This window comes from Drosophila bipectinata, chromosome 3L (assembly GCF_030179905.1).
Source record: "Drosophila bipectinata strain 14024-0381.07 chromosome 3L, DbipHiC1v2, whole genome shotgun sequence".
NCBI classification, from domain to species: domain Eukaryota; kingdom Metazoa; phylum Arthropoda; class Insecta; order Diptera; family Drosophilidae; genus Drosophila; species Drosophila bipectinata.
In genome coordinates this window covers 2,433,958-2,456,169 of record NC_091738.1, presented here as the reverse complement: position 1 = coordinate 2,456,169, position 22,212 = coordinate 2,433,958, and the positions used below count along the sequence as shown (strand labels likewise).

At 48.1% G+C, this 22,212-nt stretch overlaps 5 protein-coding genes and 1 pseudogene across 8 annotated transcripts; 3 read left to right on the top strand and 3 right to left on the bottom strand.

Annotated features, from left to right (window-relative positions):
• Positions 1-179: 179 nt before the first annotated feature.
• On the top strand, positions 180-1,594 carry mRpS31 (mitochondrial ribosomal protein S31). Its single transcript, XM_017242837.3, has 3 exons — positions 180-340; positions 395-847; positions 903-1,594. Exons 1-3 carry the CDS (start codon positions 303-305, stop codon positions 1,534-1,536), a joined length of 1,125 nt encoding a protein of 374 aa, XP_017098326.2. The 5' UTR covers positions 180-302; the 3' UTR covers positions 1,537-1,594.
• Positions 1,540-6,496, bottom strand: mib1 (mind bomb 1). The gene is made up of 4 exons (XM_017242835.3): positions 6,057-6,496; positions 3,884-5,116; positions 1,925-3,826; positions 1,540-1,867 (listed from the first exon to the last, which is right to left on the bottom strand). The coding sequence occupies exons 1-4, from the start codon at positions 6,366-6,368 to the stop codon at positions 1,727-1,729; spliced, it is 3,588 nt and encodes a 1,195-aa protein (XP_017098324.2). The 5' UTR covers positions 6,369-6,496; the 3' UTR covers positions 1,540-1,726.
• A 157-nt stretch (positions 6,497-6,653) lies between these two features.
• Spc105R (Spc105-related) lies at positions 6,654-12,602 on the bottom strand. The gene is made up of 6 exons (XM_017243029.3): positions 12,494-12,602; positions 12,338-12,429; positions 11,567-12,273; positions 7,550-11,507; positions 7,020-7,490; positions 6,654-6,964 (listed from the first exon to the last, which is right to left on the bottom strand). The coding sequence occupies exons 1-6, from the start codon at positions 12,518-12,520 to the stop codon at positions 6,724-6,726; spliced, it is 5,496 nt and encodes a 1,831-aa protein (XP_017098518.2). The 5' UTR covers positions 12,521-12,602; the 3' UTR covers positions 6,654-6,723.
• Positions 12,603-12,733: 131 nt separating this feature from the next.
• tzn (tenzing norgay) lies at positions 12,734-14,212 on the bottom strand. Of its 4 annotated transcripts, none has more exons than XM_070279734.1 (2): positions 14,070-14,212; positions 12,734-13,684 (listed from the first exon to the last, which is right to left on the bottom strand). In XM_070279734.1, exon 2 carries the CDS (start codon positions 13,650-13,652, stop codon positions 12,837-12,839), a length of 816 nt encoding a protein of 271 aa, XP_070135835.1. In that variant the 5' UTR covers positions 13,653-13,684; positions 14,070-14,212; the 3' UTR covers positions 12,734-12,836. The 4 variants fall into 4 exon arrangements, with proteins under 4 accessions (XP_070135835.1, XP_017098127.2, XP_017098124.2 ...); XM_017242638.3 differs by having other exon boundaries at positions 14,061-14,144; XM_017242635.3 differs by having other exon boundaries at positions 13,834-14,107.
• Positions 14,213-18,432: 4,220 nt separating this feature from the next.
• On the top strand, positions 18,433-20,137 carry LOC108124805 (scoloptoxin SSD14-like; annotated as a pseudogene).
• A 194-nt stretch (positions 20,138-20,331) lies between these two features.
• On the top strand, positions 20,332-21,427 carry LOC108126221 (uncharacterized). Its single transcript, XM_017242686.3, has one exon. It carries the CDS (start codon positions 20,390-20,392, stop codon positions 21,392-21,394), a length of 1,005 nt encoding a protein of 334 aa, XP_017098175.2. The 5' UTR covers positions 20,332-20,389; the 3' UTR covers positions 21,395-21,427.
• The last annotated feature ends 785 nt before the right edge of the window (positions 21,428-22,212 follow it).

Here is a 22,212-nt window from a genome sequence, read left to right as displayed (position 1 = left end):
CTGAAGAAATACCATAAATGGATGAAGAAATTGTCTCCCATCTCTAGTTAAAAGTTTATTGTTTTTTTAAATGTGTCAAGTTAAAAACTATTTTATTAAAATGATTAATCAAATTAATTATTAATTTATATTTTAAAAATTAAATTAACTTTTGCAAATTTAATAAAGCTTAAAATAGACTTTTAAAAAGTCAGCCCCACATTATTCAGCGATCTGGTAGCTCTGGATCCGCCGGATTGTTGTTACGCGACCAACTTTTTATGTTTTATTCTTAGCTGAATTTATAAAAGAAATTGTCTAAAATGTTGGCTTTATGCAACGTCCAGAGGCTGGGTCTGAGGTAGGCCATCAAATCAGAACATCAAGGCTTTTATCTGAATGGATATCCCCACAGATCCCTGCTGCCTGCTGTTTCAAAAAACGTGGGATTGGCCAGCTACTCCTCCAAGTCGAAAGACGACGACGGCTATTCCTCGTCGGATGATGAGAAGCCATCCAAAAAGAAGGAGAAGCCCGTGGAAACGGCAGCCCAGAGACTAAATCGCCTGCTGGGCACAATGCAGGCCACGGATCGGCTCTCCGGGGCAGATTTTCCTCGCCCTGGCGATGCCAACCGGAGGAAACGAGAGGCTCAGAAGCAGGAAGCTGCCTCTAAGAATGTCCTGACTGCAGCCAAAAACATTGCCAGCATGCTGGGCACCAGCGAAAGCGAGAAGAAGCAGACGGAATCAGAGCTGTTGGCCAAACTCCTGGGACATGGCAATGAATCAGCTCCGGCTGCATCTGGCGATGCTCAGGCTGCGGATTCAGCACCGGCTGCATCGTCGGAGAAAGATCTTAACCTGAGGTACAAATGGATTGGTTTGAATTATGTTTAATCCTTAGCTCAATCCATTCCCCAGTGACCTAATCGTGGGCATGAAAATCGATCGTCGCCAACAGCCGCAGGACGAACAAACTCGAGGGGAATACGTGCGTCGTTCCTTGGCTTCCCGGCCTAAGCCGAAACACTCGGACCGCCAACAGCAGCGTCCGCAGAGACACATCAAGCGGGAAGCAGAATCCTTCACAGGCAGCGTCAACCTGTATGGCGGCGATGGCCTGGGCATATTCAAGGATACCCAGCTTCCCAGCTCCACCGACATTCTGACGACATGGTCGCAGCTGAGTGAACGGGAATTGAGTCTCCACGCAGCCCATCCGCCAGCCAACTACTTCGAGCAGATGGTCCTGTGGACGGACCAGAAGAAGGTGTGGCGCTTCCCCATCAACAACGAGCAGGACTGGACTGACGAGGTGGACGTCGACTTCTCGGAGCACATCTTCCTGGAGCAGCACCTAGAGGACTGGTGTCCGGACAAGGGACCGATACGGCATTTCATGGAGCTCGTGTGTGTGGGTCTCTCTAAGAACCCCTATGTGACGGCCCAGGAGAAGAAGGACCACATTCTGTGGTTCCGCGACTACTTCGAGGCTAAGAAGGACATTCTCAAGGATCTGATGAACAAGGAGCCGGCCAAGAGTATTTCCGCATAATCATTGTTTTGTTGGAATATTTGTTAAAAATATATTTTGCTTTTTAAGACCATTGATATATAGATTTATATACTTTTGTGGATATATTCATGTTTGTGTCTGTTTGTATAAGAGGGTGATCCGATATATAATCCTAATACTTCGAGAGCTGTGCAGACTGTGCGCGGAATGTGTCGGCCGGGCAGGCGCTTCAGAATAGCAGGATGCGCTTCTCCACCGTCTTGCGGCAGATCGGGCAGCCTTCGATTTGGTCGCCGCACATCTGGCAAGTCCCATGGCCGCACAGGAAGACCATGTTCTTGATGCGATCGAAGCAAACGGGGCACATGGTCTGGAAAAGATAAGATTAGTAATGGAATGGAAGGGAGTAGGATCTACTGGGATTTACCTGTTCCTTGATGTCCTGCAACTGTTGCTTCAGCTTCTGCACATCGTCCATCTGGAAGTTGTTGACATTGGAGGGGGCCACCAATCCACTGCCCGCTGCCTGGATGTTCGAGACATTCGAGGCGACCGCCGCAGCCGCCAGGAGATTGTTCTGGCTATTTAGCTGGTTGCTACTGCCCGCCACCGGAGTCACCACAGTGTTGTTCATGGCCACGCTATGACCGGAGGCATTGGCACAGGGGGCTACCACCTCCGGGAATCGTTCTTCGGGCGGCGGGAGACCCACAGCCCCTCCAGCTGCCGCGGTGACCTTCTCGGGCCGGCCGATGCCACCGCAACACAGGCTAAATGAGAGGATTTCATCGATCTGGGTGCGACACAGGACGCACTTCTTCATCAGGGCGCTGCAGTGTTCGCAGGCCACCATATGGCCGCAAGGGCGGAAGAACACGGCCGCTCGGCGATCGGAGCACACCAGGCACTCGTCGATCTTCTCGCGCGACGACACGGTCTCCCGGCAGATCAGGCACTTCTTCACCCGCGGGGCGCAGGTCTCGCAGCAGCTCACATGGCCACAGGGCTTGAAAACCGTGTCCCGCTTTGCGTCGGAGCACACCAGGCACTCGTCCAGGCTGGCTGACGACTTGGGGGCATCCGCATGCAGGGACTGGCTCATTTCGTTGCTCACTCCATTCAGCCCGAAGTTGGAGGCGGAGGAGGAGCTGGCCAACGGCAAGCTAGCCGACGACGACTGGGGCAGGGTGCCACTGGCAGCCCTCGCCCTGGCATTCAAGCTGGTGCCGGCCACATTTCCGGGTAGCTCGGTGTCGTCTGTCTTCCTCTCATTATAGCACTTTACCAGAGTCTTGCAGAGATTGGGGTCCGGGCACAGGTCCAGGGGCGTCTGCTGCTTTCTGTTCTTCAGAGTAAGGTCGGCCCCATTGGCCGCCAGGAAGCAGGCGATCGAGGCAGAGGCCTTCTTGTTGTTGGCATTCCGAAGGCCCATCAGAAGCTTGCCGAATCCCTCCACGTCCTGCAGCTGCTTCAGCTGCGAGAGAGTGTGGTGCCTGAGAGCTTCATGGAGGGGAGTGTCTCCATCCTTGTCGGGTATGTTCAGGTCGGCCCCATCCTGCACCAGCAGCTTGACGATCTGGACGTGCTGGCGCTCCACGGCCAGGTGCAGGGCCGTCTGGAGATTCACATTCTGCCTGTCCATGTTGGCCTTGCCCATGTGCACCAGCAGCTCGGCGATCTCCACATGGTTGTTGAGGGCCGCCAGGTGGAGGGCGGTGTAGCCGTCGTCCTTCTTTTCCTCCACGATCCAGGGACGATTGGTCTTCGTCAGCAGGATCTTCATGGCGCTGGGATTCCCCTTGAGAGCGGCGTGGTGCAGAGCATTGAAGCCGTTGTTGTTGTTCAGCGTGATGTCTGCTCCGAAGTCCAGGAGCAGGGACAGCATTTCGTCGTGCTCCTTGGATATGGCATCGTGCAGGGGCGTGTCCCCCTCGGAGTCCTGCAAGCTGGGATGGCAGCCCAGCGTGAGCAGGGTCTTCACCACGTTCAGATGGCCTTTGTTCACGGCGATGTGCAGAGAAGTCTGCCGCCGCTTGTTGCGCGCGTTCAAGTCCGCGCCAGCTTTGGCCAGGATCTCGATCACGGCCGCCTCGTCTCCGAAGGCCGCGTGGTGGACCGCGCGATCTCCGTCCTTGTCTTCGATCTCCACATCCACTGAATGGCGCAGCAGGACCTGGATCACCTCAATGTGACCGTTCTGGCTGGCCGCCTGCAGGGCCGTGTGTCCGGCGAACACGCCATTCACATTCACATCGGGGCCAGAGCTGGGGGAGGCACTCGATGTGGACGGTTGCCCCCCAGCGCCAGCCAAGTACTCCTCGCAGCGGGCCTAAGGGCAAAGGTCAAAGGTTAAAGTGTTTCTGAGAATCGATTATTCCAAACTCACCGAAAATCCGTTGGCAGCCGCCTTGACGAACTCCTCCGTGGCATCCCCCGAGACATTCGGTTCGAACAGTTTTTTGAGAATCGCCGAGAGCCTTTCCCCGCTTGGAATGACCGGAGCACAGCTTCCGTCGGTGGCCGCAGAGGAGGCCACCTTGCAGACGGCCAGGGGGTTGTAGGTCCACGAGGTGTTGCCGACCTCCACCTTGAGGTCGTTGTCGTGGTAGACCTGCTGCACGCGTCCGATCTTCCCCAGCGTCAGCTGCATGGCATCTGCCCACTCCCCGTGCCCGCGCTGCAGAATCTTGATGCTCTCCACGTCGGAGCATATCTTGACAATGTCGCCCACCTGGAACTCGGGCGGAGCGGTTGTGGGCGAGGATACCTTTGTGAGAACCGCCGGGTTGAAGGTCCAGCGATTGCCCGAATTGTAGGCCACCACTATGTCGTGGTCCTCGTCTATGCCGACCACCATCCCGGCGTTGCTCAGGCACTCGAACATGCCATCGGTCCATCCACCGTGTCCGTGCTGCAGGGACTGGACGATTTCCAGGTCCAGGTCCACGGTGACCTTGTCGCCGATCTGGAAGCCGTGCGGCCCCTTTCCAGGGCCATTCTCGCCCAGCAGGGGCAGGTGGTCTCTGTAAACATTGCTGCCCTTGGCGTCGTTCACCACCTTGAGGTCGGCCATGCCCTCGAAGCCCACCCGGTAGAGATTCTTGGAGCCATTGTCCCAGATCACGTAGGCGGCCGATCGCGGCGAGGCCGAGGACCAGTCCTGGATCTCGTTGACCTTCCCGCGACGACCGACGCCGCCGTCCTGGTCCTCCCACTGCCAGTCCACGCCGCGCACCACCCGAGCTCCGGGAAAGATGCCCCGGGCCAGGACCTTCTTGGACTTGCGGCGCGGTTCCAGCATGGTTCGCTCGCCGCCGGGCGTGGTGATCCTGTAGAAGCGATGCCTCAGGTGGTGCTTGTCTCCGTGGTAGCAGATGGAGCACAGGTCGTAGTTGATGCACTCGGCGCACTTCCAGCGTATCCCGAAGATGGGCTGCTGGCGGCAGGTGTCGCACATGGTGCCCTCGTGTTTCACGCCAGTGGGAGCACTGTCCAGAATGCGGAGATCGTAGGCTCCGGCGCAGCGGTAGTTGGCGGCAGTCCCGTTGTCCCAGACTACGACCACCTCCTCGGCGGACTCAAAGTTGCGCACAGTGCCGACGTGTCCTTCACCGCCATCCTGTGGGATTACAAAATAAGAGTATTAGTCAGTGACTAGTTAGTTACTTTGTCTTGTGACTTTTAGTTGCATAAGCAAAAACGCACGCTGATTAGGATGCGAAAACTGTGTCGAAAACTGTGGTTGAAGTGCATAATCACAACTGAGCCAGTGTTAGGGCAGGCAGGCCCTAGTAGTGCCGGCTATCTCCCAGATCTCAGAGAGATCTAGAGGCATTATTTAGCCTCGAAGATGAGCACACCCAGTGTTTCAAAAGGGGTATATTACCTAACCAGCATACCCTGTCTACGAAATCCTATTGTTTACTGAAGCACTTGCTCCACTTGACACCATTACTTCAAATCCTCCTCCTATGGTCTTCTTTCGATGAAGCTCACTTCTCAAATTATCTTCAAGACAAAGAAAGGTATCCAATAGACACTACATATATGGCTTGACTGAGTTTCGGTTCCATTTTTTGTTAATTAATTACCGAGCGAATACTTCAACTCTTTCTAGTTTTCCTTGAACTTCAAAATGGTTCTTACTCAGTAGGGCACTGACTTGAAAGTCTCTCTGCAATTTAATTAATATTTCCACTGTTTTGATTAGCGTATTCCAGATAGTGTGTCACTAGATACGACTCTTGAAGAGTATGAATCACGAATGACTGATCAACACCGTCTTAGATGTGTGGACTTTCGTATCTCAGAACCAACACTGAGACTGGCACTCGAAAAGGAGCGCACATGGACACTGGCACACTTGGTTTTTAGGCCAACGGCTCTCGGCTCACTTTCATATTAGACTGGCTAGGCTAGGCTAAGTAGAACGTTTTTACTTTATGGCATCTTGTGGTGAAAACTTGTGGTTTGTCGCCTAACCGGAATCGATTCACTTAGGCTTGCAATTAAACCAATTGAGCGCGCGACCAATTGCCTGACCAAAAACTTGACCTCACCTGCTTGTTCCATTTCCAGTCCGGTCCGCGAATCACCCGGGCCCCCACTCCCTCCATGGAGAAACGCCTGGCGACGGCCGCCGCCGCACCTGCCCCGCCGTTGGCCGTTGCAGTGGACGATGAAGTTGTGCTGCCTGCAACCGAGGCACCGCCCCCGCCTCCCGATGCACCGCTCACTACCACACCCACAGCCGTCGATTGCTGTGCACCCGTGTTGGTGTTTGTTGGTGCTCCGCTGGCATTAGCATTGGCACTCGCGTTCGCCGCGTTAGTCGAGTCCTTTGAGTTGGGTAGGCTGGCTGCGCAGGACATATTTTCCACCGCCGGACGCACGTTCGGTGGTTGATTAGCTTTTACTCGCGTGGGTAACCAATGTCGTGGGTTTTCTCGCGTCGATAATCAGAGCCAAGGAATTTTTACAACCTGCACGAGTCAGTGTGACCAACAAGTGTGAGTAGCGAAAAATACTGATGGCCAGCTGAAGATACCGCGTCCATAAAAAATACCAGAAAGTGTTTTCAAAATAATCCGTTGATGTTTTTTATAAAACTTTATTAGATAATTTTAAATATAAAACTTAATTTGTATATTAAAGATGTATGTATTTTTCATTAAAATGGTCATATTTTGTACAATGGTTCCTGGACATCAACGAGATGTAGAGGACTTAAGAACTAACTATAAACTGCTCGGGATTGGGTAGAAATGCCTCAAGAAAGGCAATTCCTTTTGGGAGATGCTGAATTTGTTCATCAAAGTGATGAAAAGACGGCTCTACGATGTCTCTGAAGGATGTCTCATCAATGTTGGATATCTCTATCAGGAAGTTGGTCTTCTCATGGCGGGTTATCTGTCCCTCGACGATGTCCTTCCACACCGTCTTCCGAACAACATTTCGATTCGCTTGTCTGTTGAACATAAAATATTAATAATATGTTTAAATATTTAATATACTATTAATACCTCAAAAGTCTGGCTCCTGTCGCCGCTAGAAGGGTCAATAGTTTGTTCAGAGTCCTCTTGACCTTTTCACAGCTTTGGTCGATGCGTTTCAGGAACTTCAGGAAAGCCTCCTCGTTGCTTCCCTCCATTGCACTGCTTAGATTCACGGGGAGGTTGAGACTCAGCTGGAAGTCCTGGTAGTGGTAGAACACCGACCATCTGTGCTTCGGAATGGCAACATCATTGTCCAGCGAGATGGAGCTGACGCGTATCGATGTCTCCTCGACATCTAGGACTTCGTATTTCACCACAATCCGAAATGTGGGCAGTAGTCGGTGGTAGAATATCAGTTGCCGCGAGCTCTTCAACTGGTAATCGAAGATCCAGTTGGGTTGCTGGCTGGTCAGCAGGCGACTCAACCGATGGAAGAAGGATTCCCTGGACTCGGCAACAGTCCTCTCCTCAATAATCATCGTAGGACCTTTTAGTGTTCTGAAGTGAAAGCAGTGACTAAGTATCTCTTTTAATTTTAATCCAATCCCTCTACATACCTCTTGAATTTTACCATAAGACCTGGCACACTCCACGACTCGGCCTCCTCCACCGACTCATTGACTCGCGCCTCCAGGGCGTGCATCTGTCGCTCCTTTTCCCTGAGTTCCCAGTTTTTGTGCACCTCTGAGAGAGTCGGTTTGCTCCTCAGTCGCTTCAGGGTCTGCAACTCCTTGGAGAAGTCCCACGGATCATGATAGGGCAGCGCAAATGAAATGGAGCGCAGCTCGGTTTCGTTCATGGACCGCCTGCAGTTGCGACACCTCCGGCAGGAGCCACTGCTTCCGGCCACAACCGCCGCCATCTGGGGCTCTTCACAGACCTCTGGTTCCGGTTCCTGCTCCTCCCCGTTGGCCGTTTCCTTTTCCATGGTGGATACCAAACTGATCTTTTCGTTGTCCAGCTGATCATCGTGCTCATCCGCATCCAGATCGATGGTCTCCACAGCAGGCGGAGTTCCAAATATGTTCCAGTTAACAATTATGCGGCTTCTTTCAGGCTGAAAGTCCCTTACCAGCTGCACGGAGTCATCCAGCTTGAAGGTTCTGCGGATTGGAATGCGTGACTTGTTCGGCTCAGGCACCTCAACCTCTGGTAAGTCTTCTTCGTCCAACTCCATGTTACTATCCGAGAAGAGCTGGGTGTTTCGCTTCTTGGACCCTGGAAGATTGGGCGTCAGGTGATTGGGCAGTCGCTTCAGATTCCCTTGACCCATTGGGGTGCCGAATCGGGATGCGTTTGCTTCCAAAACCATCTCCACAATGGTGCGTTGTTTTTGGTGGCGACTCGGCGTCTTGCAGTTCTGCTCCTCCTGCTCGAAGTCGGTAAGGGAAAGCCGAGGGGTGAAGGCAAACGACTTGGTGTTCCTCACGGTTCTCTGCGGGCTTTGGAAGTCCATGGTGTGTTCCATAGCTACTTTTTCCTCATGATCGTCCACGATTTCCTCCACATCGATGGGCTCTGCTGAAACAATGGTTTTTCTGGATTTCGAGGACCTGATTGGCTCCTGTGGCTTGGCTGCTTCTTCCTCTTCTATGGCTTCTGCCATCACCAGCGTGTGCCTGGCCTTGAAGGATCTACCAACCTCCGCCTTGGGGTTTTCCAATGGCCTGTCCAACTGCTCCAGATCTAGAGGTTCTGGGGCAACAATAGTTTGGCGCCCTTTGGAGGACTTGTAAGTGGCTACAGTATTTGTTTGCTTTCGCTCCCAACTAATGGATTCCAATCCAGACATTTCCATATCCTCGTGACCACTTAGTGGTGCAGACGCAGCTTGTCTGGAAAAGGACTTGTGGCTGGCTTCCTCTTTGGGCCTGAAAAGAGCATGTCTTAACTTTGAATGAGGCGGGGAAGCCTCTTTGGATGGGACATCATCGGTTATAGCTTGGTAACAATCCTGTGGCTTTGGCTCGTCAGATTCCAGGTCGATAGTTTCTTCCAAAAGCATAGTCTGTCGTGACTTCTTCTTGGAAAGGACCTTTTCTTCGACACGCACTGTCTTATTGGACTCCTCTTCTATAGGTTCCTCCAAGGCAAGAGTCTGTCTGGTCCTAGTTTTAGGGTATTGAGGGATTGGTTCATCCTGCTTAGTGATTTGTTCCTCCATGGAGTTCTCCAAAGGAAGAGGTATCTGGCGGTTATCCTCTTCCATGGATTCCTGAAGCAGCAGAGTCTGCCTTGATTTGGTTTTTGGATTTGTTTTTTCAAGGACCTTTGGAAATTCTCGTGCTATCTCATTCGTTTCCTCTTCCATGGAGACTTCTAGTTGCAGCGTCTGCCGTGATCTGGTTTTGTGATTCTGGACAAGATGGGTATCCCTTATTTGTTTAATGGACTCCTCCAAACGGGGACGAGAACCTATATCTTCCTCCATGGATTCCTGAAGAAGCATAGTTTGCCTTGACTTAAGCTTCGAAGGGGGAAGTGCTGGAGCACTATTTTGATTAGCTTCCTCCTCTATGGGTTCCACCAGGAGAAGGGTCTGCCTGTTTTTGTTTGGCTTTTGCTGCACCATCTGAGAAGCAGCAGTCTGTTCTGAATGGTTCTGGATGGACTGGATCTTTGGGCGTGAAGGCACCTCCTCTTCCATAGATTCCTCAAGAAGCAGAGTCTGTCTTGGCTTGAGCTTGGAATGAGCTATTGGAGGACCTCTCTTGGGTTGTTTGCTCTTCTCTTCCTCTATGGGTTCCTGTAGGAGAAGAGTCTGTCTGTTCTTGGATTGCTTTGGAGGAACAGTTGGAATAGATTCTGGAATACTACCAGTTTGGTTCTCCGATTCCTCTTCCATAGGTTCCGCCAATAGCAAAGTCTGTCTGGATTTGGTCTTTGGATATGAAACTGGAGGATCAATAGGATTACTTAAGATTTCCTCTTCGATGGGTTCTGATGCGAGAAGTGTCTGTCTTTTGGATTTCGGATGCGAAATCACGGATTTTGGGGCAACAACCTCCTCCTCTTCTATTTTCTCAGACATGATGAGAGTCTGTCGTGGCTTGGAACGTGGTTCAAATGAAGGAGACTCTATCTCCTCTATAGGTTCTGTCAAAAGAAGAGTCTGCCTTGACTTCGATTTGGTTGGAAGAGCTGATGGGTTGTTCGAATCTTTGCCCTTTTCCTCGTCTATGGGTTCCGCCAAAAGCAAAGTCTGTCTTTGTTTTGACTTGGAATTGGTGGACACAGGAGGCGGAGCATTCGTTTCCTCCTCCATGGGCTCATCTTGAAGTAAAGTATGCCTCCTCCTAGCTTGGTTTTGCGGCAGAGTCGGCATGTTTCTAGGTTCCTCCTTCGCTTTCTCAGCTTCGTTTTCCTCCTCTATGGAGTCCGACATAATTTGGGTCTTTCGCGACTTGGAGCGGGTCATGTATGTGACCTTCTCCTCGATGATAGGCTCTTCCGAAACCAACGTTTTCCCTGACTTTCCCTTGCTATAAGAACTGTTTGTTTCAAAGTTCACATCTTCTTCCATGGGCTCTGTTGCCAATATAGTTTGCCTTGGCTTGGATTTATTCTGGGGAGCTGGAAGTTCCTTTAAAGGACTTACATCTTCCTCGACGGGTTCTGCGACGCAAAGTGTATGTTTGGCTTTCAAGCTGCCTTTCGGATGGTTGGGTTTTAGGTAAAGTTCCTTAAGGGGACTAACGATGTCCACCTGCATGCAATCGTCCATCAATAAAGTCTCTCTGCGTCTAGTCTTAGTGCACTCCCACACGGTAGTTTTGTGGTGGTTCTGGTCCTCCGTAACTGTTTCTTTTTGGACCACAACTTCCTCATCAATCTCTTTTCTCACATGAGGAGCTTTCACACCTTCCTGATCGATACTCTCGTTGAGGAGCAAGGTTTGACGACTCGGGAGACGCGCTTTGGACTGATCCGGCTCATCCAACCTATTTGAGATGCCCAATCGGGGAAAATCCAACACAGAGTTGTCGAATGTGGCCTCTCTTCTGGTGGAGTTCTTAGAAGTGTTTCTGGACTGAGTCTCATCGCCTAATTTCGCGTGGGCCAGGAAGTTTGTGTTGTCCAGCATTAGTTCGTCCGCCTGGGAGAAGCGATACTTTCGTTTATCGTCCGCTACCTGCAGCTTGTCTTTTTCCTTTGGAACAGGAGTGGCTGGTTCCGGCGACATCATCATATTCTCACTAAAGTTCAAGGTTCCTCGCGGTTTAATGTTTCGCATATCTCTGACAGGTCCTGGATCATCCGCTTGATATGCTTCGAAACCTTTCCAAACTCGCGGGTTCTTGGAATCGGTGTTTGGGGTTTTCGGACCGTTGGGAAATATTTGGATTTTTCCGGCTTCCAGCTCATCGTTTAGTTGCTGGAAATTGATCTTTTTGCTTATGTTGGTGCCGGCGATCATGTCCAGGGGTATGAGAACCGATTCATCCTTAAAGTGGATAGTGCTATTGTTGCTCGAAAATGTGTTATTCTCCGGCGTCTTGTCTCTGTCCTCGGAAACTGCAAAAGTTTATCTAGAATTATACTGAAAATAGAGAAGAATGATGAAAAATACGAACCATTTAGAGAACAGTCGAAGAATATATCCACAGGATCGTTTTGCGTTTGGCTCTTAGCCTCTTTTTCCTCCTCCATATCCATGAAAATAGATTTCTGAGTGGGAACCTGGTTTTCCTTGTCTTCTTGGACGTTACGTTGATTTTCCTTCTCCGTTTCCAGTTCCATGAAACTGTGATGTGTCGGAGGGACAGGAGCTGCAGTGGAAGCCATTCCAAGTGGCGTGATATCCATGAACGAGTCACCAATGCTTTTGGTAGCCGGTTTACTTGAAAATCCTTCCGTTTCCACAGATACCTTCACAGATAAGTTCTTGGCAGTCCTGCTTACCAAAGATCCAGACATCAAGTCCATGGTCTTGTCCATAATGCGGCTGTTGTACAAATGGTTATGCATTTTGCTGCGCTCATCGCTGGATAGGAGAAGGCTGTCAGCATGCAGGGAGTCCTGGACAATGGGAGTGAAGGCTTTGCGGGGATTCCGGTGAGTTAGTTCGCAGGGCAGCAAGGTCACATCGATGCTGGTCTGCAGATTCAGTGTGCTATCGATGTGAACACTTGTGTTGGTAATGGGCACTTGGATTGGGATATTTTCCTTGTGGGCACTATGGGACGCCTGGTGGGCGGATGAGTTATCCTCCCCAGTCTGGGGATCAGATACTTCGCAGGAGTAGTCCCAGTTCTTCTGTTCCTCAGTGTCCACGAACTCTCTGCATATGAAGGGGAAACCATTATCATGCAATCCTTAGAGACGCTGGTGGAATCTGTACTTACCTCACGGACTTCTTGCCACTGAAACTGATGCGTTTTTTGATTCGCAGAGCTGTAGTTGTATGATCATCGTCGTCAGTAGGCGCCTTGCGCAACTATGGATTAGGAATAATGTGTATTATTATTTAAATTGTTTGATTTTTAAACAAAAGCACCCACCGAACTCCTGGGCTTATTTTTAAACATTTTTGCTGTTAAGAAATGTTTTGGGTTTGAACTCTCATTGGACAGACGCCGCCAGTTTTGTGTGAATGCCAAAACAGGGCTGCCAACTCGTTATAAATTGAAAAGGCATTTTAAAATATTCGGTCACACCAAAATATTTTAAAATTGTAATTTTATTATTGATTAAATTTTAAAAATAATGTAGTTTTGATTTAATGTTTAACATTTTAAAAATTTTTGTAACTTGCCATAAATACAGTAAATTTTATTAACCGTTTAAATCCAATAATCACATATTTAAGACTAAAAAATGAAATTTAAGAGATAAAAAAAATGCTCAAGCTTTGAAGGTGTCCTTCTCCTTGCGCAGCGTGCCCATGACACTGATCGGATCGGTAGCACCGCCGGCATGCTTCTGGACAGCGGCCTCATGGACACGCATAAACGGATTCCAGGTCTTTTCCTCGGCAATGGTGGATGGCACCGTCGGATCCTGAGAGGCTCGGCGATGCTTGGCCCACTCGATGCGCTGTTGGATGACCTCATTATCCGGCTCCACATGCCGAGCGAAGCTCATGTTTTGTAGAGTATATTCGTGTCCACAGAAGACTTTGGTGTTGTCCGGAAGAGCGGAGAGCTTGGTGCACAACGCCTCGTACATCTCCTCGGGAGTGCCCTCAAAGAAGCGACCGCAGCCTCCCTGGAAGAGGGTGTCACCGGTAAAGACGGCTCCCTCGCCAGTGCCATCGGCCGTTGTGACATGATAGCAGATGTGTCCAGTGGTGTGGCACGGGGTGGAGAGGCAGCGCACCTTTAGATTGCCGATGGTGAGAGAATCGTCCTGTTGCACTTTGCGGTTCAAGGCACCGATTCTGTCGTCTCCCCCATACACCTCCAGCTCCTTGGGCCATAGCTTGACCAACTTCTCATTGCCACCGGCATGATCCCAGTGATGATGGGTGGTCAAGACCTTGTTCAAGGTCACCTTCTCCTCCTCGACGGTTTTAATGACTAATTCTGGCTCCACGGGGTCCACAATGGCGGCCTCACGGGTCTTAGTGTCCACAATTAGGTACATGTAGTTGTCCTGCAGGGCCGGCAGGATCTTGATCTCCATGCCCTCCAGTTTAACGTCCTCCAAAGTGCTGTGCATGCCTCTGAATCCTACTTTGCGTAGCTTTTGAACTGCAATCAGAGGGAAATTAACATATGTACTCCAAATTTGCACAAAAAGGCGGAAAAACAAGCAAACAAAAATCAACGACCAAATGGGGGAGAGAACGTTGGGAAGAGGGGCAGAGATTAGATTAAACACATATGTATAGATAGATTACGCTTGACAAGACTTGGACAGACGGGCACAGCCAGATATCGTCTCTGCATGGATCCGCCACCAGATGGAACCGCCGCGAGCCGCTGGAGGCACCGCAAAGTGGACGAACCTCGGAAATAGGCGGCGGTCAAGTTGGTCTCCACCGAGGTGGACACGCTACGCCACGCGGACGACAGCATTGCTAGAATCTAATATGTGTGCAGGATGAATAAATTATGGCCACCAAACCGTATTTACTGTTGTATCTCTCTTCCTTTTGGGAAAAGTTGATCTGGAAAAGTGCCGAAAAATGATAATATTCCAGGGTTACCTGAATACAAAAGCTTTTCGCGCTGTACAGTACTAAAGTTTAGATTGCAGAATAGTGTCTTATCCAACACTAACTAAAATGCGCCAATTTTAAACTTTTAATCAATGCTGGGATCATTTTCAAGGGATCCCTTTCAAAAGTGGACAAAAAATCTAAAAAATATTTTGTCTCATGATTTTGATGCAGAATGGTGGAGAATCGATCTAGAAATCGTTTAAGGTACTCCGCTTGAGAATCGGATGAGAATTGGGGAAGATATAGCCATCGCCGTGAACCCTATAGGGGAAAACCCCATTTTCAAGGCGTCCCATCATGAAAAATGGACAAAAAATCTAAAAAATATTTTGTCTCAGGATTTTGATGCAGAATGGTGGAGAATCGATCTAGAAATCGTTTAAGGTACTCCGCTTGAGAATCGGATGAGAATTGGGGAAGATATAGCAATCACTGTGGGCCCTATGGGGGAAAACACCATTTTCAAGGGATCCCATCACGAAAAATGGACAAAAAATCTAAAAAATATTTTGTCTCAGGATTTTGATGCAGAATGGTGGAGAATCGATCTAGAAATCGTTTAAGGTACTTCGCTTGAGAATCGGATGAGAATTGGGGAAGATATAGCAATCACTGTGGGCCCTATGGGGGAAAACGCCATTTTCAAGGGATCCCATCACGAAAAATGGACAAAAAATCTAAAAAATATTTTGTCTCAGGATTTTGATGCAGAATGGTGGAGAATCGATCTAGAAATCGTTTAAGGTACTCCGCTTGAGAATCGGACGAGAATTGGGTAAGATATAGCCATCACTGTGGGCCCTATGGGGGAAAACGCCATTTTCAAGGGATCCCATCACGAAAAATGGACAAAAAATCTAAAAAAAATATTTTGTCTCAGGATTTTGATGCAGAATGGTGGAGAATCGATTTGGAAATCGTTTGAGGTACTCCGCTTGAGAATCGGATGAGAATTGGTGAAGATATAGACATTACTGTGGGCCCCATAGGCGAAAATTCTATTTTCAAGGGATCCCATAACGAAAAATGGAAAAAAAATCCAAAAAATATTTTGTCTCAGGATTTTGATGCAGAATGGTGGAGAATCGATCCAGAAAACGTTTAAGGTACTCCGCTTGAGAATCGGATGAGAATTGGGGAAGATATACCCATCACCGTGAACCCTATAGAGGAAAACCCCATTTTCAAGGGATCCCATCACGAAAAATGGACAAAAAATCCAAAAAATATTTTGTCTCAGGATTTTGATGCAGAATGGTGGAGAATCGATCTAGAAATCGTTTAAGGTACTCCGCTTGAGAATCGGACGAGAATTGGGTAAGATATAGCCATCACCGTGAACCCTATAGGGGAAATCACCATTTTCAAGGGGTCCCATCACGAAAAATGGACAAAAAATCTAAAAAATATTTTGTCTCAGGATTTTGATGCAGAATGGTGGAGAATCGATCTAGAAATCGTTTAAGGTACTCCGCTTGAGAATCGGATGAGAATTGGGGAAGATATAGCAATCACTGTGGGCCCTATGGGGGAAAACACCATTTTCAAGGGATCCCATCACGAAAAATGGACAAAAAATCTAAAAAATATTTTGTCTCAGGATTTTGATGCAGAATGGTGGAGAATCGATCTAGAAATCGTTTAAGGTACTTCGCTTGAGAATCGGATGAGAATTGGGGAAGATATAGCAATCACTGTGGGCCCTATGGGGGAAAACACCATTTTCAAGGGATCCCATCACGAAAAATGGACAAAAAATCTAAAAAATATTTTGTCTCAGGATTTTGATGCAGAATGGTGGAGAATCGATCTAGAAATCGTTTAAGGTACTTCGCTTGAGAATCGGATGAGAATTGGGGAAGATATAGCAATCACTGTGGGCCCTATGGGGGAAAACGCCATTTTCAAGGGATCCCATCACGAAAAATGGACAAAAAATCTAAAAAATATTTTGTCTCAGGATTTTGATGCAGAATGGTGGAGAATCGATCTAGAAATCGTTTAAGGTACTCCGCTTGAGAATCGGATGAGAATTGGGGAAGATATAGCAATCACTGTGGGCCCTATGGGGGAAAACACCATTTTCAAGGGATCCCATCACGAAAAATGGACAAAAAATCTAAAAAATATTTTGTCTCAGGATTTTGATGCAGAATGGTGGAGAATCGATCTAGAAATCGTTTAAGGTACTTCGCTTGAGAATCGGATGAGAATTGGGGAAGATATAGCAATCACTGTGGGCCCTATGGGGGAAAACGCCATTTTCAAGGGATCCCATCACGAAAAATGGACAAAAAATCTAAAAAAAATATTTTGTCTCAGGATTTTGATGCAGAATGGTGGAGAATCGATTTGGAAATCGTTTGAGGTACTCCGCTTGAGAATCGGATGAGAATTGGTGAAGATATAGACATTACTGTGGGCCCCATAGGCGAAAATTCTATTTTCAAGGGATCCCATAACGAAAAATGGAAAAAAAATCCAAAAAATATTTTGTCTCAGGATTTTGATGCAGAATGGTGGAGAATCGATCCAGAAAACGTTTAAGGTACTCCGCTTGAGAATCGGATGAGAATTGGGGAAGATATACCCATCACCGTGAACCCTATAGAGGAAAACCCCATTTTCAAGGGATCCCATCACGAAAAATGGACAAAAAATCTAAAAAATATTTTGTCTCAGGATTTTGATGCAGAATGGTGGAGAATCGATCTAGAAATCGTTTAAGGTACTCCGCTTGAGAATCGGACGAGAATTGGGTAAGATATAGCCATCACTGTGGGCCCTATGGGGGAAAACGCCATTTTCAAGGGATCCCATCACGAAAAATGGACAAAAAATCTAAAAAAAATATTTTGTCTCAGGATTTTGATGCAGAATGGTGGAGAATCGATTTGGAAATCGTTTGAGGTACTCCGCTTGAGAATCGGATGAGAATTGGTGAAGATATAGACATTACTGTGGGCCCCATAGGCGAAAATTCTATTTTCAAGGGATCCCATAACGAAAAATGGAAAAAAAATCCAAAAAATATTTTGTCTCAGGATTTTGATGCAGAATGGTGGAGAATCGATCCAGAAAACGTTTAAGGTACTCCGCTTGAGAATCGGATGAGAATTGGGGAAGATATACCCATCACCGTGAACCCTATAGAGGAAAACCCCATTTTCAAGGGATCCCATCACGAAAAATGGACAAAAAATCCAAAAAATATTTTGTCTCAGGATTTTGATGCAGAATGGTGGAGAATCGATCTAGAAATCGTTTAAGGTACTCCGCTTGAGAATCGGACGAGAATTGGGTAAGATATAGCCATCACCGTGAACCCTATAGGGGAAATCACCATTTTCAAGGGGTCCCATCACGAAAAATGGACAAAAAATCTAAAAAATATTTTGTCTCAGGATTTTGATGCAGAATGGTGGAGAATCGATCTAGAAATCGTTTAAGGTACTCCGCTTGAGAATCGGATGAGAATTGGGGAAGATATAGCCATCACTGTGGACCCTATAGGGGAAAACATAAATTTAAAAAATGATTAACGAATCCCCCGAAACTTTTTCATGAGAAAGTTCAAAAGACACATTAATAGCCCCTAATATTATTTAATATTTGTCGCACGCTTCACTATTTTTAGCACAGATACTAAAAAGTAAGAATCAAGCATTCTTGCCAACAATCTGTCCCTGAATCCAATAATTTTCCTCTCGCACGGCCTTCTCTCACCTTCTCTCCGTTTACTGCAAAGAACTGGCGAGATCTTCCGGTTTTTTTGATATTAGGTCTTTGGTTAGTCGTTGCCGGGAAGGACTTGAAGAATCATCTAACGAACTCCAACCTGTTGGAGCATCTAAACTTTTAGATGAGAATCTAATGAGAGCTCAGAAAGGGTTGGAAATCCCTGATCTACACCTTGGAATTGAAAAGACGCGCGTTCAAAAACATTTCAAAAGAAGGCATTATTTTAGTTTTGGCCGATAATTATATTTCATTAAACTGGAAACAATATCTACAATATGTCGTAAGTACTGGAAAATAAAAGGTAATATAATTTCAAGCAATAGGACCTTGGGATTAACCATCTTCATAACCAATTCTTTGAAAATCAAATAACGATCCAATATTTTATAATATACTATACGGATGCTATTTTTAGCTTACACTTCAGCAGGTCAGAACTAGTTTCCAATTATAAGAATAGTGTCATCTAATCTCTGCTCCCGCAGAATCCTCTCCAGGTGCTGCAGTAAATATGCCATTTGCTGGAGCGTGTTGGCCGCTTCAGTGGTGGGCTTTTCACTCGGTCTGGTCTTCAGGCTGCGGGACAAGGCGCAGGGACATCGTCGCATGGGTGCCGTGGCCTCCAATGGAGCAGGTTGCGCCGAGATAGCGGGCGCCATTCTGGAGCTTGGAGGATCAGCTGTGGACGCCACAATTGCTACGATGCTCTGCGAGGGTATCATGCTGCCCCACGCCGTGGGAATAGGTGGTGGCTTTGTGGCCACCATTTACTCCAAAGAGACTGGATTAGTTGAAAGCTTGATTGCCAGGGAAACAGCTCCGGCGGCAGCCACACGGGACATGTTCCTGGGTCGGAACATAACCGGAGCTATGTGGTGCGCAGTGCCCAGTGAGGTCTACGGGTACTGGAAGATGCACGAAAAGTACGGTCGCCTTCCCTGGAAGCGCCTCTTCCAGCCGGCCATCGATCTTTGCCGGAACGGCGTCAAGGTCTGCCAGAAATTGGCAGCTGCCCTTGTCTACGAGGAGAAACGCATCCGCAATGAGCCCTCCATGGCGGAGATATTCATAAATCCCAAAACGAACGATATCTACCGGGAGGGCGAGATCATGTACCGTCCCAAGCTGGCGGAGACCCTGACAATAGTGGCCAACGAGGGCCCGGAATCCATCTACCGGGGAGGCCGGATAGGCCGGGAGCTGGTGGAGGATATTCGGGCGATGGGAGGCATTGTGACTGAAGAGGATCTTAAGAACTACGAGTGAGTACTTACTTTTTTGTTTTAAAAGAAAGAGCTCCAACTATTAAAATCCTTCAGAGCTCGATGGGAAAAACCACTCCACTCGCGCTTCAATGGAAACTATGAACTGTTCACATCGCCCCTGCCCACCAGTGGGGCAGTCCTGGCCTTTATTCTAAACGTGATGGAGCCTCTGTTCACCACCAACACGGACAAGTACTGGCAGCGACTGATAGAGACCTTCAAGCACGCCTACGGGTATCGCACCAATCTGGCGGATATCCATTACGAGCCGAACGTCCAGGAGGTGTACGAGAATCTTATGGATCCCAAATTCGCGGCTGATGTCAGGCAACTCATAAAGGAGGATAGTACCTCTCAGAATATGTCGGACTACAGTGGAGGACCACGGCACTGCCCACATATCCATTTTGGCTCCGAACGGAGACGCCGTATCAGTGACCAGTACCATTAACTTCCTTTTTGGAGGAATTGTTCGATCCCGAAAGACAGGAATAATTTTGAACAACCAGATGGACGACTTCAGTTCCCCGGGTCGGAGATATAACTTCGGGATTCCACCCAGCCCTACGAACTTCATCAAGCCGGGCAAGCGGCCCATGTCTTCGATGTGCCCCAGCATCATCCTGGATGCCCAGGGCGATGTTAAGCTGATTATAGGCGGGTCGGGAAGCGCCAAAATACCCACCTCGATGGCCCAGACCTTGCTGCGTTATTTCGTGCTCAAGGAACCCATCGGAAAGGCGATAGACAGCGGAAGATTCCATCACCAACTGGCTCCAATGGCTCTGTACGTGGAGGAGCGTGTGCCGAAGCCCACAGTGGCCTATCTTGAAAGTATCGGACACAAGATCAACTACGTCAATGAGCAGGTTATCTTTTGCTCCCAGACGGCGATAGCCATAGAGCAGGGAGAGCCACATCCCCACTGCGATTGGAGGAGATTTGGTAGCACCGTGGTGGTTAAGGTACCTTGAGAGGTTATCCATCATAAAGCCTTTAAATTTGTCTTATTTTTTACAAATAAATAGAACCAAAGAGAACTCATTTTCAAGGGACAAAAAATCTAAAAAATATTTGGTCTCAGGATTTTGATGCAAAATGGTGGGGAATCGATCCAGAAACTTGTTATTCCCTCGACAGTAGGCCTTGTACTAAGTTGACTTCAATGATTTCAAGTCCGTCCCAGTTAAAAGGGAAATATCACCAATCACACACATTTTAGTTCAATGTCCGACTCTACGGATCCCCAGGCCGCCACCTCCAAGTCAAACCTGATCAAGGTACACCATGTGGGTGTAACTGCCCAGATGCAATCACCACTCCAGAGACTCCTGCCCCGAATGAGTTCCTCCAGTGATTCGGAAGCGTTCCAAAACTCGCATACCCAGTACAACATGTTCCAGAACGATTCGCGCGAAGACGCCTCCGAGTCCACAGGGGCGGGGAGTTCGCCACGAACCCTCTATGAAATGCACGCCGAGCCGGAAAAGAGCATCCTCAGCCATTCAAAGTTGAAGCCGCAACGCATCGAGTTCCAGCGCTACTCCAAGAAACGGCCGCGCCTTATAGCGCCCTCGCGGCCACCCAAGGGGCGCTCCAAGTCCAACAAGGCCTCCCAGGTGCAGAAGCACCAGGGGGGATTCATGGCTCGGCTGGTGCAATCTCTGGACAACATGTGCAAGTGCTCGCCTCAGCACACAAACAACATCATCGACGATCTCCCAGAGCCGAAGTGGAACCGCAAGGAGGCCACCAAGCACACCTGCATCGGCATCTATCCCTTCGAGCATGGTTGTGCCGATTATCTAAGCACCACGGACACGCATCCAAAGATAAACTCCATTATCCTGGCGGACCGGGCCACCACATATGCCACCCACTTTTGGGCTGAGCTGTTCGGTCTGCTCCACATTGCAGTGGCTTTTGTGGTGGCCTTCATCCTGCAGAGCTATCGCTTCGTCCTGTACTGCCTGGTCAACTCCCTGATCGTGGGACTGCTGCACATGACCTCGGATTATATGGTGAAGCCGTTCCTGACCGTGGTCTTCAACGGATTCGTGCAGCCGCCGTTGATATTTGTGTACAATATCCTGTGCTCGGTGAGGGATATCCTGGAGCCGGTGGCCCAGACCCTGGACCACTTTATGCAGCCCCTGGCCACCGTGGGACGTAGCTTTCGATTGGTCGATGTCAACTATCGCAAAATCCAGCGACTCTCCAAAGAAGTTTAAGTTTTGTTTCCGTTTTTAGTTTGTTTTTCAGTTTTATTAAAATTTCTTCAATGTTTCGATGAATTTCTTTCTAAATGTCTTATAATTCCGATTTAAAATGCCTAACTGCTCCATACCACATAAATAAATGTCCTTCTTCGTTTCAGGTCCTTCGAGAGCGTTTCATTCCCACTGGTTCCTGTGGAGGGCGGAGCTATTGCAACCCCTATTTTACGGAAACCAGTCCTTGCATCCCATTCCTCTTACTTCACATTACTCCACACTCTGACAATATTACGCACATTCCAAAAAACCAGCTCGGATTACATTGTTTTTCTTGTTTCACAGAACTGTAGCCATGGTGACACACTCCCTCCCCTGCGGAAGGACCTCGTCCTGGACCCTCGAGCCCAAGGACTTAGGGGTGAGTGCGGCGCTCAATTACATTGAATGGAACATTTATGATTTATTTGCTCATTTTGCGGCCGGTTACAGGACTCGAAAAGGGGGAACATATGTCCAAAATAAAAAAAGTATAAAACACACTAATTGTGTCCCGCGAGACTTAATTTTTCGAAGCCCTTAATTAATTTAGAATTTTGCCTATTTCTTTAACTTTTATCAAAAAAAAGGAAACCAGTTTTAAAACTCTATTTCTTCTATAGAAACTACAAATCCCAGTTATGAATGGTTTTATGATTTTATCAATATCCTTTCATTCCCACTCCATAATGACACATTTTCCTAAGAAATCAATCAAGATCTAAAAAGAATGATAAATATCAGAGGATTTACTTTCCATTCCGGTCAAGTTTTCGTTTTCATTGGAAACCCATTCA